The sequence below is a fragment of the Anoplopoma fimbria genome, chromosome 16 (genome assembly GCF_027596085.1).
Source record: "Anoplopoma fimbria isolate UVic2021 breed Golden Eagle Sablefish chromosome 16, Afim_UVic_2022, whole genome shotgun sequence".
Lineage (NCBI taxonomy): Eukaryota > Metazoa > Chordata > Actinopteri > Perciformes > Anoplopomatidae > Anoplopoma > Anoplopoma fimbria.
The window spans coordinates 25,570,867-25,590,518 of NC_072464.1; the positions used below are offsets into that span (position 1 = coordinate 25,570,867).

Genomic DNA, 19,652 nt, shown 5'->3' on the forward strand with positions numbered 1-19,652 from the left:
AAAAACATTTATAAATGACAAGCCGGGTGCTTGATGTGTATTTTCTGACTTTTCTGCACATGCAACTCTCCTTTCTTAAAATGTGATCCAGAATAAAGTGATGAGTCTAGCTTTACTTACATACAATATCCTTGGTCATCACAGGTTGTGATGGCTCACTTGGCTCCCCGAATCCAGCCTTGTTCTCAGCAGTTACTCTAAACTCGTACTCTACTCCCTCAGTTAGGCCTTGCACCTTAAAGCGCAGGTCAGGGACCGACCTCTTACTGGCTCTCACCCATCTCATTCCTCTCCTCTCTTTCCTCTCTACACAATATCCTCTGATGTCACTTCCTCCGTCCTGTGCTGGTCTCCTCCATGAAATGGTGACAGCGTTTCTACTGATGTTGTCAATCTCTGGGATTGAAGGTGGGCCTGGTGGGCCTGGAGAAACAAAGTATGCAAGAACATTTTGGTCAGTTTTGCCTTGGATTATTAAACCTTCTCCTTAAAGGATGTTTTTTAAATCTTATAGTTATTTGAATCTTTGATTAATTATTTCGTAAATATCATACAATTATAATCATATGTAAACCACATAGACTTACGGTAACTGTCAACCATTTTTACTGGAACAGACTGGCTTGAGTCTCCAGTGCCATACTGGTTCACGGCGCACACTCTAAAGATGTACTCGTTGCCCTTGATCAGTTTGCCAGCTACATATCTGCAGTCCATGACGTTTTCAGCTAGCTTGGTCCACTGCAGGCGGCTGGTCTCTCTCTTCTCAAGGATGTAGGACTTGATGGAGAAGCCTCCATCCTCCTCCGGTGGAAGCCAGGTCAGAGTACACTTCTCAGCTGAAATGTTACTGGCTTCAATGGGGCCTGGTGGTCCGGGCACATCCAGGACCTTCACCTTTACATGTTCTTCCTTAATGCCAAAGGGGTTGCTGGCGGTGATGGTGTACTCTCCCGTATTCTTCCTGCTTGCGTACTTGATAGCCAGAATGGAGGAGACGGGGGTGCTGGTGATGGTGATGATGTCAGAGCTCTTCAACTCACGTCCTCCCTTCGACCAGACAGCAGTGGGTGGAGGTTTGCCCGAAATCTTGGAGGCTGAGATCACGATGGTGTCTCCTGCCTTGACTGATACACCGTCCTTCATGTCAGGGTCGATAGTGATGGCTGGGGGCTCTGCAGAGAAGACAAAAGACAGTTGCATTATAATTTTCTAACCTAAAAAGATTTCAAGGAACTGCACTCACACTCATTTTGGTTTACTACTCAGCTTACCATACTCATCCTTGCAGGTCAGAAGCTCAGTCAACTCTGAGGGAACACTGATAGCCCCAGCGGCATTCTTGGCCCTGATCCTGAACTGATACTGAGATCCCTCGGTCAGGTCAGGGACGGTGAAGGCACAGTCGTGGATGTTGACGTGATTGGCCTTCATCCAGGTCTTGCCACCAGCCTCCAGCTTCTCCACCATGTAGCCAGTCAGCTTGTGGCCGCCGTCGTATTTGGGAATGGTCCACATCAGAGTGACCGTGGTCCTGGTGACGTTAATCACTTCAGGCTTGCCAGGAGGATCTAACAGAACACAGAGTAAATCCGTTCAAACATACAGAAAAAATAGCATTTTCCCTTTTTCCATTTAAGTATTTAGTACTGTAAGAAAAACTGAAGTCACCCAAAAATATTTTTTGTTTCCTATTGGAAAATTAGGAAAAACAAAAGCAGTGAACTCACCAATAGGATCTAGGGCAACCACACCCTCAGTGACCCTGCTTGGCCTTCCAAGACCGGCCATGTTCATGGCCATCACCCTGAACTCATACTCTAGTCCCTCTATCAGGCCAGTGACTCTGCACTCCTTCACTCTCAGAGGAGTCTTACTGGCCCGTTTCCACATCAGACTGTTCCTCTCCTTAAACTCCACATAATATCCTAGAGAGAACACAAAATCATTTGGTCATGTTTGCTGCTGTTTGCTATTTGCTCATGCTTAAAAACAAACTGTTATCCATTACAGTCCGTTACCAGTAATTGGGGAACCACCGGTGTCCTTTGGATCAGCCCAAGTCAAGATGGCTGACTCGTGGCGGATGCTCACTATTTCTGGAGGAGCAGGCGCCTCGGGCACATCTGGAGGAAGCGGAGAAAGAAAAAATAACAAAGAAATTAACAAACCACAGAGAGTCAAAAAAGTCTTCACATGGCCACAAGTGCGCCTTTACTTTGTCTTCATGAAGCTGTTACTGTTACATACTTTCACATGTAACTGTAATAATTTTAATAATTTGTATTAAAACTTTGTCCCTTATTCAGTAGAATCTGTTTTTAGAAAAATCTCTCCATCATCGGGGGCATGAAGAATGAATGACACGACAATGTGAAATACTCAACTTTGAATATTTTGCATTTAAACTATTCATACCAGCAAATTTGCTGGTATTGCAAAAAAAACCGCTTTCTTTTTTGCCCTGAATATTTAATACTTAATTTCCACAAGTCCATTACATTTTTTTGAATTTATCACATATCACTTTCACAAGGCAGTTTGTTACTGTAGAAAAAACTAACCCAACACAACTGATTTGCTTGATTTAAGTAACATTTAAGACTCAAGCGGTGACTAGATGACACTGACACTTGATACTTAAAACACTAACTAGCAACTGACAGACTATAAAAGACATGTGACTGCATAAGTAGTGGTTAGGAGTGTGATACTCACTGAACGGATGCTGGGCGATGACTGGGTCAGACCTCAGATACTCTCCAACCCCATACTTGTTCTCAGCGAAAACTCTGAAGATGTACTCTATTCCATCGTGGAGCCTGATCACCCTCATCGTGGTCTTCTGGATGGCTGAGGCCACTGTGGCCCACTTGTTGTCTGTTGTCCTCCTCTTCTCCACGATGTAGTTGGACACCTCCGCACCACCGTCGTCTTTGGGCGGTGCCCACTCCAGGGTGATGCCATCGGCGGTGATCTCTTCAAACTTAATGGGTCCGGTGCAGATGCCGGGCTTGCCGACCACCTTCAGCTGGAACTTGCAGTCCTTTGAGCCGGCGTTGTTCCTGACATTGATGTTGTAGGTCTCGGCATCTCCTCTCTGGCAGTCTCTGATCAGCAGAGTGGTGACGCCATGAGACGCCTCCACGCACATTCGGCCGGTGTCGCCGAGTAAAACGTCGCCTCTTTTCCAGGTGGCGGTGGGGAGAGGCGCTCCAGTGATTGGGATGTTGATGCGTGTGGTGCTGCCCTCCTTCACCACGCAGCAACCGTCGTGCAGAGCACTCAAGTTGCAGTCAGGCGGCACTGAACAGAAAATATTTGCAAACAGAAATTTAATGTTGTCCTTGAACTACAAACTTAACAAAAAAAATATCTGGCACAATAGCGGAGTCATACTGATTTCTTACCAAACTGGTCCTTGGCGACCACAGTGAGCTCGGTGGGTGGTCCCTCTCCGGACTCATTGAGCGCCTTGACTCTGAACAAGTACTCCTTGCCCTCAGTCAGATCGCCAATGGGATGTGAGGAGTTCTTGCCCTTCATGATCTCCTTCCACTTCTGCTCGCCTTCGCTCTGCTCCAGGATGTAAGCAGTGATGTGGCTTCCACCATTGCTGATGGGCTTCTTCCAGCCCAGGACGACTGAGTCCTTGGTGGTCTTCTGGGCTTTGAAGTCCGTCACTGGACCAGGTTGCTCTGAAGGGGGAGGACGGATGAGTTAGGACCGAAAATGTTGTTTTGCTTCAACAGGATGTGTTTATTGTAGACTGTAGATTTGAATGAGTTTGGTATATCGTGATCTTTTAGGTCTGTGTTGGTTCCATAAATAAAAACGTACATATATGGTGTTTATTCATTTAATCAACATATTTAAATGGACTACTTTTACGACAACATAAATAAAATTGTTAAAATTGAGTCCTCTTATGCTGTGTTCAGACCAAACAAGACGCACATTTTGGCACGTCTAGATGTATGTATAAATACATACATTACAGTCATTTAGCAGATGCTTTTATCCAAAGCGACTTACAGTCAGTAGTATGTTACATATCATTCACCCATTCACACACTGATGACAGAATACCATCAAGGTGCCACCATCAGACTCTAACTAACATTCACATCCAGTCCACACCGATGGCAAGCCTTCAGGAGCAACTTGGGGTTAAGTGTCTTGCCCAAGGACACATCGACTGCCGAAGCCGGGTATCGAACCACCGACCCTCTGATTGGAGAACTACCTTGCTCTCCACTACGCCCTTATACAACATACAACTTTCTTTGGTACATACATAACAACACTGCTGTATTTATGCCAATATGAGGTTATTTTGAGTGTTGATGTGCAGCTACAATGTTAGCAAAGCCAATCCATCCGAGTTCAATTCAGAAAACAAGTGTTTTAAAAGTTGTCTGCTTGTCGTCTTCCAGAGAGAACTAAAAAAACATGAATTCAGGCTTTTTAACAAATCTGCATCATTCTGTAGCTATTTCTGCACTCATTTAAATCACAGCAGATTTGTTTATTTTGGGTTCGTACAGCTGCAGTAAACCAGCCGACATGTGACTTGCTAGATACAGTGAATAAACCTTGATGAAGTTCACGGAGCGCCTCCGGATGATGTTATGAACCCAGACAAGACAGTGTTTGGTTTCCTGGGATATATGTGGGACTTCCAGTCTACTCTACTCTGCTGTATAAAGAAACGTAACAACAACAGAGACTTGTAGCTACCTGAGGCTCGGACGCTGCCGGCAGTCTCGCAGCCCTCCCCGATGCCGTAGGCGTTTTCAGCCAGCACCCTGAAGCAGTAGGCCTGTCCGGCCTCCAGGTTGGTGATCCTGTAGGAGATCTTGCAGCAGTCGGTCGCCACGCAGGTCCAGGCCTTCCTCTCGGCCAGACGTTTCTCTACGACGTAGCTCTTGACGGGGCTGCCGCCGTCGATCAGCGGGGCGTCCCAGGTGATGCTGGCGTGGTTCCTGGAGGTCTCCTTCACAATCAGGTTCATAGGCGGTCCAGGAGAATCTGAGGGGGAAGGAGGGGCATTATTTCTGTCTCAGAGCTTTTGTTAACTGAACCGAGATACAAATCACATCTTAGATTCACATGACAGGAGTGAAGATTCTGAGCTTCAGCAGATTCTTTGTAGCTTTTTTGTATTTGTATACTTTTTAATAATCCATTCCCTGTGTTTAAATATTATTTGATACTACTTTTGGGGAAAAGACGTGGACAGCCAGGTTAAAGTTGGACTACGTCAGGTTAAAAAGGTTAGTGTTTCTAGATATCTATACATATTACAATGATTTCAACAACGGTATTTAACTGTGTTGCAGGTTCATAAAAGGACCTGACCTGCACTGAACTTTATCGATGAAAAATACTTTTCAACCGTTAAATTTAGCTTGATTTCAACCTCTATCTCTTTTCCCCGGTAACCAAACCCATGCTCACTGGGGTAAGTGTACTCCATTTCATTTCCCTCATTGAGTTTTCTATTCTCTTACCAAGGACCTTGACCACGATGGTGTAGCTCTTGGAGCCGCTGCTGTTCTCCAGCGACAGGACATATTTGCCAGCGTCGTATCTGTTCATGTCCTCGATCATCAGCAGGGTGTCCCACTCTGATGTCTTGATCAGCACGCCCTGCCTGTCCTTCAGGTTGGCGTCCACCTTCGTCCACGTCACCTTTGGTGCCGGGCGTCCCCTCAGTGGGACGTAGAGCCTCAAGGTGACGCCGGCTCGGAGAACCAAAACCTTTCTAAGGTCGGCGTCCAGCTCAGCTTCAGGAGCGACTGGAGGACAGACAGGAGATCGTTGATAATCAAACCTTTACCATTAAATCATTAGTTAGCCCCTATATTCTTTATGTAATGTGTTGTTAGCTGTTTTCTCAGGATAATTTACTTTCTGCAAACAATTACATGTTATTGTCAGTTAAGAGCTGCGTTAGCTAGAAGATAGTTAGAATAAGTTTCCAAAAATATTTTTCCTGAAACACAAAAACTGATTGGCTGAAATGAGTGATGATGCACTATAAAAAAAATCCTGATATAAGAAATTCACCACTGAGGTAGAAGATTTCTATGATGCTAAATGTTTTGTACCAGCTCTCCTCACAGGACGTTATCACTTTTTCAACTTAGGCTTTTACCAAAAAACTAAAAAGGGGATAGTCTATCTTTAACTAGTTTATTTATTTAACCTGATCCTTGTTGATGAGTGTTAAAAAAAGTTTCTCTGGTCCTTAAAGGACATTAATGATTGTAATGAATGTAATGTAATGTAATGTAATGTAATGATTCATGAAACATCTGTACATGATTCTCTCAGCGATGTAAAAGTGAAAATACTTGATTCAGAAGACTTCATGTTAAGAGGTTCTTAATCTAAATAAAGATGGGATAATATCAGGACGTACTCAGGATGTCCTTGGCCATGTGGTTTCCAGGGACTTCGCTGGGCTCGCTGAAGCCGATCTTGTTGACGGCGATGACTCTGAACTGGTACTCGTAGTTGTCCATCAGGCCTGTCATCAGGAATTTGGTGGCCTGGAGCTTTTTCGGGATGTTGCACTTGTTCCAGTGCTCGGCGTCGGCTCGCTTACACTCCACCAGGTAGCCGATAATTTCACAACCACCGTCGTATGCTGGTTTGGTCCAGCTAAGGCTGATGGAGCTCCTGGTGGAGTCCACCACCTTGGGGAACGCAGGTGGGCCGGGCGGATCTGGTGAATTATAGTGACACATTTGTTATTATTCTCACATTTATTGAACAAAAATATAATTTTATGAGCCATCCCCTGTCTGTTTGAAGCAGATACTTACAGACAGGGTCGACAGCCAGCGCTGCGTTGGATGCATCGCTGGGTTTGCCCAGACCAGCTTTGTTCATGGCGATGACTCTGAACTCGTACTCAGAGCCCTCGGTCAGCTGAACTGCCTTGATGGTCCTGTCGATGACCGGCCGACGGTTGACCTTAGCCCAGGTCAGCTCAGTGGCCTCACGTTTCTCCACCATGTAGCCGAGGATGGTGGCCTTGCCGTCGTTGGCTGGGGCCTTCCAGCTCACTGTCATTGAGTTCTTTGTAATGTTGGTGATAACTGGTGGCTCGCATGGACCCGGAACATCTATAGGAAAAGACAAGGTCATGACCACCGTTTGAGTTTGTCTTATCTCATTAACGAGCAAAATGTGTGGCCCTGATAATCAGAACTCAGAGAAACTAAAATTTATAAAAACAGGGTTATAAATTGCCAAGAATGTAGCCATGCTAGAATGTTGGATGATAAATGAAGAAGAGTCATTAGTAAAGATGTTTATCAAATCGTTCATGACACATAATCGTTATCATGAATTTGCAGAGACAAGCTTGAGACAACGTACCGTATGGGTTCTTGACCATGACAGGGTCGGTCATGACGTGGTCTCCAGTGCCATACTGGTTCTCAGCACTGACTCTGAACTGGTACTCATGTCCCTCAATGAGTTTCTCCACTAAGCAGTCAGTGACGTGCCCATGGATGTTGGCGGAGACCAGGGCCCAGTTGGCCCTGCTGGTCTCACGCTTCTCAATGATGTAGTTGGTGATCTCAGAGCCGCCATCTGCAATCGGGGGCTCCCATCGCACCTTAACACGGTCAGCAAACACTTTAGCAATTTTCACTGAGGCTGGAGGGCCGGGTTTGTCTGCACGGGAAAGAGTTGGAGATTAGCTTCTTTGTTTTTCTGTACACATAAAATGCTTGCTAAGATGAAATGTTATATTGATATAATATCAAATCAAACTTACCGAGCACCTTGACCTTGATGGTGGCGTACTTGGAGCCATTGATGTTCTCAGCAGTGATTGTGTAGTCTCCAGTCTCCTTCCTGGTGACGGCAAAGAGCTCCAGCAGATGGACATGTTTCTTCTGGACCATCTTCATTCCCTCAACAATTGCCAGAGGCACTCCGTCTCTCTTCCAGCTCACCTTCGGCAGCGGCTTGCCGAAAATCTCAGCATCCAGGGAGATGTTCTCTCCGGCTTTCACCACAATCAGGTTCTTCATGTTGACGCCCAGGTCCACACGAGGAGGAACTGCACAGGAGAAGAAGAGAGGACAATCATCATTATATGTAGATCATTTCATTTCTCAGTCACAGTTTTCCTTGCTGTTTGGAGGAGTACCATTCTCTGCAATGACAGCGATGGGGTCGGACAGCTCGGATGGCTGGCTGACGTTGATGGCGGACTTCGCGATGACTCTAAACTGGTACCGTTGGCCCTCATCCAGGCCGCTCACCACGTAGCTCTCGGTCTGGATGTTCATGCAGTTAGCGTTGCAACGCGTCCACTTCTCTTCTGGAAGCTTTGTGTATTCCATGTAGTAGCCAATCAGCTTGCTGCCTCCGTCATGCTTTGGTCGGCTCCAGACCAATGAGACCCCGTGTTTGGTCACATCCATGGGCTCGGGTTTACCTGGTGGGTCTGGATGGAAATAAACAAAGAGTTGTAGATTCAGTTATGCTGTCTGAAGAAGGTTGAGTGAACAGGACCCTGGTTGGTGAACTTGTTAAAAGTCAATTTCAAAAATGAAAATTCACTTGGTAAGATCTCTGGAAATAAGATGTAATATTTAGGCCTTTCAAAATAAAGTAAGTCTTGCTATTTAAGGAAACAAAACAGAATTATAGTTGTTATGGTCCCTTAGAAATGGTATCTGTAATTTTGTTTTCCAATTAACTACTATGTCACAAACATAACATGTTAAAATCAACCGTACCAATATCAGTCCGAGCGGTGATGAAGTCTGTCTGTTTACAAGGTTTTCCCTGTCCAGCCAGGTTGAGTGCCGACACCCTGAAGGTGTACTCCACGCCCTCCATAAGGCCGGTGCAAGTGTACTGGGTGGCTTTGACCAAGGACTCGTTGGCCTTCATCCACAGAAGGCTGTTCCTCTCCTTCTTTTCAATGCAAAATCCAGTGATGGGAGAGCCTCCGTCGCTGCTGGGACGCTCCCATGACAGGATGACGAAGTCCTTGAAGACTTTGTTGATCCGCAGGTTTTGGGGCTCGCTGGGAGGATCTTTGTGCAAAGATGAAAACACTTAGTAAATAGTGTCATTGCTGTAATATCGGTTATAAGTAATGTTTTGGCTCACACTCACCAAATGGATGCCTGGCAACCATCTTCTCAGAGTAGATGGGCGCGGAGATGCCAAACCTGTTCTCAGCACGGACTCTGAAGCCATACTCTTTGCCATTTGTCAGTTTGGTCACTCTAAAGCTGGTTTTGGTGCAGGACGTGCTTATGGGGACCCAGTCGCCCTGGCTGACGTCACACTTCTCAACAATATAGTTGGTGATGTTGCTGCCGCCATCCTCCTGTGGGGAGTTCCAGAGCAGCGTGCAGGCATCAATGTCCAGTTCGGTGATCTCTAGAGGAGCTTCAGGGGGTCCAGGGATGTCTGCAGTGACACAGAGAAAGAGTTATTAATGTAAATAGACACACCTCATATTAATCAGTCACATTTTATTAGTTGAATCTTTTCAGTTTAGAAACAAGCAGCTTTAACAGCCTCCATTGTTCCAACTGACCCATGACGGTGACTCTGAGGATCTGGTTGATCTTGCCAGTGCTGTTCTCGGCAGACAGGCTGTAGTAGCCGCTGTCCATTCTCTTCACGTTCTTGATGATAAGCGTGCAGGTTGTCAGGGTCTTTACAACCGCCAGGCGGTCAGAGGTTAGCACGTCCTCGTTGCCCTGCTTCCACTTGCAGAAGGGAGCGGGTTTACCTGCCAAAAGGGCCTCAACCACCAGCTTGGATCCAGCTCTTACCGTCACAATGTCGGGCATGATGACCTTAGGAGCCACTGGGAGGAAGAAGAAACACCAATAGTTAACATAGATACTAATGACATGATTTCAACTTTTTCATTTTTATTTATCAGGGAATGTTTCTGGCTTCAAAGTTGAATATTTGCGTTAGTATCAGTCGGTCAGAATAGTCTGATTAAGATGATTAGGTCTACTCACTGAGCTGCTCCTTGACCTCAAACACTCCCTCTGCCTCTCTGGCCAGACTGACTCCCACTGAGTTCCTGGCTGCCACTCTGAATTTATATTTTGTTCCTTCCTTCAGACCGACCACCACGATGGTCATGTCTTTGACCACGGAGTACGGTGTCCACTTGTCCTCGGGATCGCCCTCCTTCTGGTAGTCCACCACATAACCGTTGATTTTGGCTCCTCCGTCTCTGAGTGGCTTCAGCCAGCCCAGTGTGGCACTATTCTTGGTAATCTCCAACACGTCCATCTTCTTCGGAGGGTCAGGCTCACCTAAAACACACAACAGTTGTTAAAGTGAACCAAAAAATGAATTTTTACATGCTAAACCTGGTTCACACAGTCTGTGGTGACACTCACTGATTGGGTCAACAGCCAGGTAAGACTTGGGCGAGTCCTGAGGAACTCCGATGCCGTACTTGTTGCAGGCTGTGACTCTGAAGTAGTACTCGATGCCAGGTGTCATGTTGGTCACCTTGAAACTGGTCTTCTTAAGCTCCTCTGTACACTTGTTCCAGGTCTTCCTATCCACCTCCCGTTTCTCCACAATGTAGTTGAGGATGGGGCTGCCACCATCATTATCTGGTGGCAACCAGGACAGCTGAGCTGTCGTCTTGGTGATGTTGGTTGCATCCAGGCCACCAACGGGACCAGGAGTATCTGCAGAGGATGAATTTAGGAATCAATTTGATCAGACCTTAAAGGCAGTTGCTGTAAAAATGTAGTTTGTCATTATTATTATTCTGTTTCTCACCGAGGACTTTGACACGGACATACACAGCTTTCTCTCCAGCTGAGTTAGACAGAGTCAGAGAGTATCTCCCAGAATCGTCTCTGGTGCTCTCAGGGATGACCAGGAAGGACATTGTGTCAACCTGGTCCACATGACCTCGGCGGATCACATTGTCCACACCAAGGCGCTTCCAGGTAACTTTGGGGGCAGGCCTTCCTCTGATCACAGCGAAAAGCCTGATTGGACAGCCGGCCCTAACAGACAGGCCTTTCCTCAGACTGGCGTCCAGGTCGATCTCTGGAGCCTCTGTTGCCATGAAATACATTGATTTAGAGGTTATTAGTGTTGTTAACAGTACCCATGGTGTTTTATACAATGGAAGGCACAGCCACTGTTGGCTTTAGTTGGTGATCAGTCTTACCCAGGACCTCCTTGGGGGAGACGGCCTCCTTCAAGTAGGCATGACGTCCCCAGCCCACCTGGTTTTTGGCAGACACCTTGAAATCATACTCCTGCTTCTCATCCAGCTGGCCGATGGTGAACTCTGTGAGCACCAATGGGCCATGGGTGTCAATTCTCTTCCAGCCCTCTGTGGGCTTCTCAGGGTCTGCCTCGCTTTTCAGCCTCATGTCCAGGCTGTAGCCAATGATGGGGGCACCACCATCATACACAGGTTTAGACCAGGACAGGGTGATAGAGGTCTTGGTGCTGTCGCCCACCTTCAGGAATGCAGGGGGGCCAGGGGGCTCTGCAGGTAGAGACAGTAACTCAGAGTTCAATAAAAATACTTAAAACTGAACACAGAATGGATAAGCCTTTCAAGTCCATCTCTGACATGTTAACCTTCCTCTTGTTAACATGTTCTCTGATCTGAGCACATATCTCAAGAACATTTTTGAAGACGTTAACTGAACTGTGACAGCAACTGCAAACTCACCGATGGGATCTTTGGCTGCAACGGGTCTGCAGGGTTTGCTGGGTTCTCCCAGGCCGACCTCGTTCTCAGCCTTCACCCTGAACTGGTATTCATGGTTCGGGATCAGGTTAGTGACTTTCATGCGTCTCTCAGAGATGGGGCTCTTGGTGCATGGCACCCAGCGCACTGCCCTCTTCTCCTTCCTCTCCAGGATGTAGCCGGTGATTGACTTTCCTCCGTCATTCTCAGGAGGAGCCCAGACAACGGTCATCTCATCTTTACTCACCTGCGTCATAAAAAAGTATTAATAGTGTGACTACAGCTAGGTTGTATACCACTACTGGTATCAAGAACGATACCAGGCCAAAATTCTTTTACTTACCTTGGTGACATCAGGAGCCTCTGGGGGTCCAGGTTTGTTGAACTGAGTCTTGACAGTGACAGGCTTGCTATCCATGGCGGGGCCGGTACCCATCTTATTCTCAGCCCTGACTCTGAAGATGTACTCGTTATTCTCCACCAGACGTGTGACGTTGCAGTATGGTGTGACCACAGAGGCTGAGTACGTGGACCAGACCATCCTCCTGGTCTCGCATTTCTCCAGGATGTAGCTGTCAACCTCACAACCTCCATCGTCCTCCGGAGGATCCCACACCACTCTGCACTTGTCGGCCCCAAGGCCGGTGATTCTGAGGTTCCTCACTGGGCCGGGAACGTCCAGGACATTAACGTTGGCGTATGCCGTGAAGGTGCCGGCTGAGTTAGTGGCAGTGATGATAAACTTTCCAGTGTCGCTGCGTCTGGACTTTGTCAAAAGGAACTTAGAGTAGTTGGTGCCAGTCTCATAGCTGATTCTTGGGTTGTCTCCGACAGCCTTGTCTTTTATCCATTTGACCTCAGGCTGGGGCTTTCCTCTCAGGCCGGCCTCTATCCTCACCGACTCTCCGGCCTTCACTGTCAGGGCTCCGGCCAGCTTCAGGTCAATGACGGGCTTCTGGATTTCCTCCCTCACGATAATATCGTCAAGTTTCACCCAAGCACTCTCACCTCCTTCATTCACAGTCTGCACCCTGGATAACAAATGATAATAATTAATCAGTATTATTATTAAGTAATTAACGTTAGTTTGGGCATTACTCAAAGAACACCATTTCTGTAAATCAAAATGAACTTTTAAAGTGAGAACGTAGTAACTTACCTGAAGGAGTATGTGTGGTTCTCAACACGCTTGTCAGCCAGGAAGAATGTGTCGGTGAGATTGCCGGTGCTTAGTTTCACCCACTCCTCTGCATCTTTAGCTTTGCACTCCAAGTTGTAGGAGATGTTGGGGCTGCCGCCATCATAGTCAGGCTTCCTCCATCTCAGATAGACGTAGTTCTTACCGATGTCTGTGGCTCTGAAGTTCTCAGGCTCACCAGGCTTCTCAATGGGGTCGATGGCCAGCAGAGGGGTCTTGGTCTCCACACATGGTCCTGGGCCTATCTTGTTCTCAGCACAGACGCGGAACAGGTACTCATGGCCTTCCATCATCTTAGTCTTGATCTTGCGATTGGTGCAGTTGGAGCTGATCATAGACCACATGCTAATGCTTGGCTCACGGCACTCCACAATGTAGTTGGTGATCTCAGATCCACCATTGTCCTTAGGGGCCTCCCAGTTGAGCATACATGAGTCCCTGGTGGCATAGGTTGTGTGCAGGTTCTGGCAGTGGCTGGGTCTGTCCAGCACATTGAGTGTGATAGTGCAAGAGGCCTCGCCGCCCTCATTTGAAACCTTAAGGATATATTTGCCGTGGTCATTTCGTGTGGCCTCCTTGATCTTCAGGTGGACCACAGGGAAGTTCTGAATAATGGTGACACGTTTGCTGTTCTCCAGAACTGTCTCCTCCTTCGACCAAAGCACTTCTGGGTCAGGACGGGCCTTGATGTACCCAATGATGTTGATGTTGTGTCCGACACGCACGGTGAGGTGATCGCGGCAGGTGACGTCCATCTCAATCTCTGGAGGGATCAGGATATCCTGAGCAGTGATGGACTCTGGGATTTCTCTGGACTCTCCATCTCCGATCATGTTTGAGGCGTAGACTCTAAATCTGTATGTCACACCCTCTTCCAGACCCTTCACCCTGTAGGCAGACTGCTTGATTAAGTCATCCAGGTTCACTTTTTTCCATTCTTCCGTGTCGGCCTTCTTCATTTCCACAGTGTAACCCAGGATGGGGCTGCCTCCATCTTTGTTGGGTTTGGTCCACACCAGGTCAGCGGTGGTTTTGCTGTAATCCCTAACTTTGGGGTTGACAGGGGGGCTGGGAACTGTGATAGGCCTGCAGGGCTTGCAGGGGTCAGAGGTGGGAGAGGGGCCGCTGTAGCCAACAATATTCTCAGCAAACACTCTAAACTCGTACTCATTGCCCTCAAACAGTCCCAAGACTCTGTACCTCAGGTCCTTACATGGTGTCTTGTTGACACGGATCCATTTTCCTCCCGTGTGTCGGCGCTCAATGATGTAGCCGGTGATCTGGCTGCCACCATCAGACAGGGGCATGGTCCAGCCGATTGTAACAGAATCCTCTGAGATATCAGAGGGCTGTGGCTTACCAGGCTGGCTGGGCGGCAAAAAGGAGTGTTCAGCGACAGTGGGCTTGCTCTCCAGAGGAGCACCAATGCCCATCTTGTTCTCAGCACGAATGCGAACCACGTACTCCACTCCCCTCTGGAGACGGCTAATGTTGAGCTTGGTGGCAAGGCCGACAGAGCCCACACCTCCCCATGTCTCTTTGTTTGACTCTCGCTTCTCCACAATGTAGTTGGTGACAGGGCTACCGCCATCGTCCTTGGGAGGACGCCATTCAATCATCATGGAGTCCGGAGTGACCTCCAGGATGTTGGCAGGTCCAATGGGTGCGGCGGGAACATCCAGGACAGTGACGTTCAAGGCCGCTGTCTTGGTTCCAGCTGGGTTGGACACAGTGAGCAGGTAGGTGCCCGTGTGGTTCCTGGTGCACTCATTAATGCTGAGCACAGTTGAGAAGTTGTCAGTATCGATCTTGATGTTACCCTCGCTAGTGATTTCCTCGCCTTCCATTGACCACTTGGCAGTGGGAACGGGTATCCCTCTCATGATGGCTGGCAGCCTGATGGTGGTGCCGGCTTTTACGGTGATGCCTTCAGTGAGCTTGACGTCCACCTCGAGAACTGGAGGCACTGTGGACATACAGACAGAGAAGGTTACCCCATACTACTATACTCATGTTAAAAACAAGGATATGTTTAATGTTAACGACCAACAGCATTGTTCACTGACTGATGCCAAATACCAATTCAAGGGACATTAGTTTGCTGATGTGGACTAAAACAAGAACTACATCTGCACCAATATTGATGCTACAGAAAGTATTGGTGAACTTCTAACTTCAAACAGTAGAATTCTCCATTTATAAATGTATTATACATGATCCAGCATAAAATTAATTTGATAGAGGTGATATAGAGTGCTGGGGTTTTGTCCTGTATCTCACCAAGTTTTTCCTGGCAGAGGATAGGCACAGTGGTGTCGGGTCTACTGAGGCCAATGGCGTTCTCAGCCCTGACTCTGAAGCGGTAGGTCTTTCCTTCCTCAAGGCCAGTCACATGACTCTCTGGGATGCTAACAGTCTTCCATTCGTCCCAGTCCTTTACTCCCTCTTCCTGATACTCCACCAGGAAGCCTGTGATTTCACTTCCACCGTTGCGGTCGGGCCAGTTCCAGACCAACCAAACCTCAGTCTTGTCCACATCGTCATGATGCAGGTCTTTAGGAGGACCAGGAGGGACTGGAGAGATTGGAGAAAAAAACAATTAGGTTTGAACTGGTAAATTTGAGCATTCAAAAAAATATATATATTTCACCAATCTTGGTCCCAGAGTAGATTTATTCACAATGTTTTTTTTATTTTTCATTAACAAATGATTTTGAGGACAGACGATTGAAAATGTTGGCACCAAATATTTTACCCATTATCAAACCCAATTATGAGTCCTAAAATGTAGTCAATTTTGTTCTGTTGTTGCACACACTTTAAAATAATATTAGTAGCATTATCTTTGAGTATTTTATTTGTTTTTACTTCTTTGTTAAAACACTCTGCGACCTACTCTCAGAACAACATAATGCACAATAGTCTGCTGATCAAGTGTAAACTGTGCTGTTACTTACAGAGTGGGTTCATTGCCTTGATGGCCTTTGGGGTCTCAACGTATTCACTGCGGCCGTACTGGTTCTCAGCAGCGACTCTGAACATGTAGGACGTGCCCTCTATCAGGTGCTTCAGCGTCATGCTGCGTTTCTTGGATGTGGAGCAGACAGGGACCCACTGAGTGGATGCAACGTCTTTCTTCTCCACCACGAAGTTAGTGATGCGAACACCGCCGTTGTCCTCTGGGTCCTTCCAGGACAGGTAGGCGGAGTCACTCCTGATGTCAGACACCCGGAGGTGCTGGATGGGACCAGGTTTGTCTAAAAAAAAACATATGAGGAATGTCACAAAATTGTTGGGCAGATTTAATATCTGGTACGCTGCTGCCACAGCCAAGGGAGAGGTCAGACTGCAGCGTATCATTAACTCTGCTTAGAGGGTGATTAGCTTCAATCTGCCGTCCCCCAGGACCCTGAGGCGGGCACATAAGATAGTGGTGGACCCTTTTGACCTCTTTGAACCGCTCCTCTCTGGCAGGTGGCTGCAGTCCACCAGGACCAAGACCTCATGCCAAAAATCAGTTTCTTCCCAATTGGATCAACAAGGCCCAGGACCCCTCTTCATATTTTATCGTAAATCTTCCACTTTTATTTCTTGACTTTTGCCTGTATTTTTTTATTCCACTTGATGTATTAAATGTATGCAGTAAACACAAATGCAGAATCCTTGTAAGTGAATAACCTACATGGCAATAAACATTATTCTGAAAAGGGAATTTACTAAATGTATCTAATCAATCACAGTGACAATTGATTATCCTCCCCAAACAGTTCAGAGCAAACAAATACAGAAGTGCTGAATCACACTCAATATACGGGCTGAAAACTTTGATCCATTTCTTACCGAAGACCAGCACGGTGCAGGTAGCGGTCTTGGATCCGGCTGGGTTCTCCACAGTTAGAGTGTAGTCTCCACAGTCGCCACGGTTACAGAACCTCATATCCAGCTTGGTGCCTGTCTGGCTGGTCTCAATGTCGGCCCTTGTAGGCACCTCGGCCTCATTCTTCTGCCAGGTGACGGTGGGGAACGGGACGCCATTGATGGTGGCCATCAGAGAGATGTGAGTGCCGGCCATGGCCTTCACCTCTCGGGTCATTGAGGCATCCAGAATCAACTCTGGGGGCTCTGAGGAGGGGAAACAGTAATATCACATTTGTACACAGCATTTCTTAAACCAGAGTTGGTTCAGTACTCAAAGATTGTTACTCACCAAGTCTGTCTTGCGCTCTGATTGGCTCCTGCAAGTGAGTTGGGTCGGACTCTCCGGCAGCGTTTACCGCCATAACTCTGAATCTATACATAGCACCTTCTTCCAGGTTGATCACCTTAAATTTGGTCTCCTGGCAGGACTCTGGAGTATGGTTCACCTGAGGACGGCGGCATGACAAGAGTTTAATATCACAAAGGTCATGGTGTCCTTAAACCAAACAGTAAATCCTCTGGAGAGCAGATTTCATAGTAATTGGACAAGCGCCTAACCTTGGACCACTCCTCCTCTCCAGCCTTCTGGAACTCCAGCAGGTATCCAAAGATCTTTCCTCTGCCGGTGTCGGTGGGCGGCTGCCAGGACAAACTCACCGACTCCTTGCTGAAGTCGATGGCCTGGAAGTTCACCGGTGGACCGGGTTTCACTGTTGCAAAGGACAGTAAATAATTATTGTTGTGAGTGTGATACAGTAATAGCAATACAATGAAGTGTTGCTGTAAGACGGGAACTCACCTATGGGGTCTTTGGCGAAGACGGGTTTGGATGGTGGGCTTGGGTCTCCGGCTCCCACGATGTTCTCGGCGCTGACTCTGAACTCGTACTCACAACCCTGCAGCAGCTCCGTTACCCAGTACTCCACCTTCGGATAGATTCTCTCTGTGTTGCAGCGAACCCACCTGGAAGCAGAAACATAAACAGCTTAACTACGAGCCACTGGGAAGCATGTTCAGATTTTATTCTGCAGCCTTACGGTTTCATATTTTATTGAGTTTGTAAGGAGGTGACAAAAGCTGGAATCTTTTGCCCGTGTTCAACGCAATCTTCTCCAATATGATCATATGCAGCTATTCTGTTTTATATCTTTGTGAACTGAATCTCTTAGATTTTTGGACTGTCAGTGGTACACAACAAGACTTTACTCTCCTGATATCTTTCAAATTATTATTGAACTATTTTAACAGATTACTTGGTAATACAAATACTCCATCAAAATACGCCGTGGATACCAGATTTCAACTTCCAGTTCTTTAAAGTGAAGACAAAGCTTCATGTGTTAAAGCTGCATTCTCTCTGCTGTCCACCAGGGGGCGACTCCTCTGGTTGTATAGAAGTCTATGAGAAAATGACTCTACTTCTCTCTTGATTTATTCCCTCAGTAAACATTGTAAACATGAGTTTATGGTCTCAATCTCTAGTTTCAAGTCTTCTTCAATCCAGCATGATGTTCATTTAGTAAATGATGCTCCATTTAGAGTCAAACAGACCATAAAGCAGGGGATGCTTTAGGGCGGGGCTACACACTGATTGACAGGTTGACACCAGAGATGTATACGGCGTCTCTACGTCACTCCTCCAAGGTTAAGAATTACCTGTGGGCCATGGTCTCCTTCCTCTCCACGATGTAGCCTGTGATTGGTTTCCCTCCATCAGCAGGAGGTTCCCAGCTGACGAGGGCGGAGTCGTGGTAGACCTCCTTCACTGTGGGCTGTTTAGGAGCGTCGGGCACCTCTGTAAAGGAAACAAAGTTCACAGATCAGACACTGCGGGATTCGTCATCCTCTACATCATCTTGGTTGTTTCCTGTTGCAGGTCTGACTTACTGAAGATGTCCCTGGCCTTGTTCTCTGTAGACAGAAGAGGGTCGCTGATGCCGTAGATGTTCTGAGCCATGATCCTGATGATGTAGTCACGACCCTCGATCAGTTTCGGCACCTGGAGCAACAGACAGCGGGAGTCAGTTCTGAGGAGTTACTGTCAAAGACCTCCATGCTCTTTAGGTAGGGACAGATGTGTGACCGAAGCAAAAATGATCAAGTACTGAAAGCTGATATAAAATATCCATCCATCCATCTTCCGTAACCGCTTATCCAGTTAAGGGTCGCGGGGGTGCTGGAGCCGATCCCAGCTGTCAATGGGCGAAGGCAGGGTTCACCTGGACGGGGTACACCTGGACAGGGTTCACCTGGACAGGGTTCACCTGGACAGGGTTCACCTGGACAGGGTTCACCTGGACAGGTCGCCAGCCTATCACAGGGCTGACATATAGACAGACAACCACTCACGCTCACATTCACACCTACGGGCAATTTAGAGTCTTCAATTAACCTAACCTGCATGTCTTTGCACTGTGGGAGGAAGCCGGAGAACCCGGAGAGAACCCATGCTGACACGGGGAGAACGTGCAAACTCCACACAGAAGGTTGTCTGGCCCGGGAATTGAGCCCCTCTTGCTGTGAGGCGACAGTGCTAACCACTACACCACCGTGCAGCCATATAAAATATAATATATTATTATTATATTATTATATATATATTATTATTATTATTATTATTATTATTATTATTATTATAAAATATCTCTTCACATAATTTAAATCCCAATTAGACTAAAGTTTGTTTAGGTTCCTTGTACGGCTGAATGTGTTTACACAACATTTAACATTTCAGAACTTTTACTCTTCTGTTCATTTTAATGTTAATGTTTTATTTGGTTCCAGCTGGGTTGG

At 47.0% G+C, this 19,652-nt stretch overlaps 1 protein-coding gene across 1 annotated transcript in view; it reads right to left on the reverse strand.

Annotated features, from left to right (window-relative positions):
- Positions 1–19,652, reverse strand: part of ttn.2 (titin, tandem duplicate 2) — a 201,248-nt gene that overhangs the window by 45,127 nt on the left and 136,469 nt on the right. Inside the window, 32 exon segments of the mRNA XM_054614804.1 lie at positions 121–423; positions 588–1,175; positions 1,275–1,571; positions 1,731–1,928; positions 2,022–2,126; positions 2,719–3,306; positions 3,411–3,698; positions 4,741–5,031; positions 5,514–5,801; positions 6,428–6,733; positions 6,834–7,136; positions 7,393–7,695; positions 7,799–8,086; positions 8,177–8,476; positions 8,772–9,074; positions 9,157–9,456; positions 9,587–9,862; positions 10,026–10,328; positions 10,416–10,715; positions 10,810–11,094; positions 11,210–11,536; positions 11,726–11,990; positions 12,087–12,774; positions 12,903–14,907; positions 15,222–15,515; positions 15,899–16,198; positions 16,782–17,063; positions 17,149–17,305; positions 17,418–17,569; positions 17,659–17,822; positions 18,516–18,654; positions 18,747–18,858. Of these exon segments, the coding sequence (XP_054470779.1) occupies positions 121–423; positions 588–1,175; positions 1,275–1,571; positions 1,731–1,928; positions 2,022–2,126; positions 2,719–3,306; positions 3,411–3,698; positions 4,741–5,031; positions 5,514–5,801; positions 6,428–6,733; positions 6,834–7,136; positions 7,393–7,695; positions 7,799–8,086; positions 8,177–8,476; positions 8,772–9,074; positions 9,157–9,456; positions 9,587–9,862; positions 10,026–10,328; positions 10,416–10,715; positions 10,810–11,094; positions 11,210–11,536; positions 11,726–11,990; positions 12,087–12,774; positions 12,903–14,907; positions 15,222–15,515; positions 15,899–16,198; positions 16,782–17,063; positions 17,149–17,305; positions 17,418–17,569; positions 17,659–17,822; positions 18,516–18,654; positions 18,747–18,858 (11,098 nt within the window).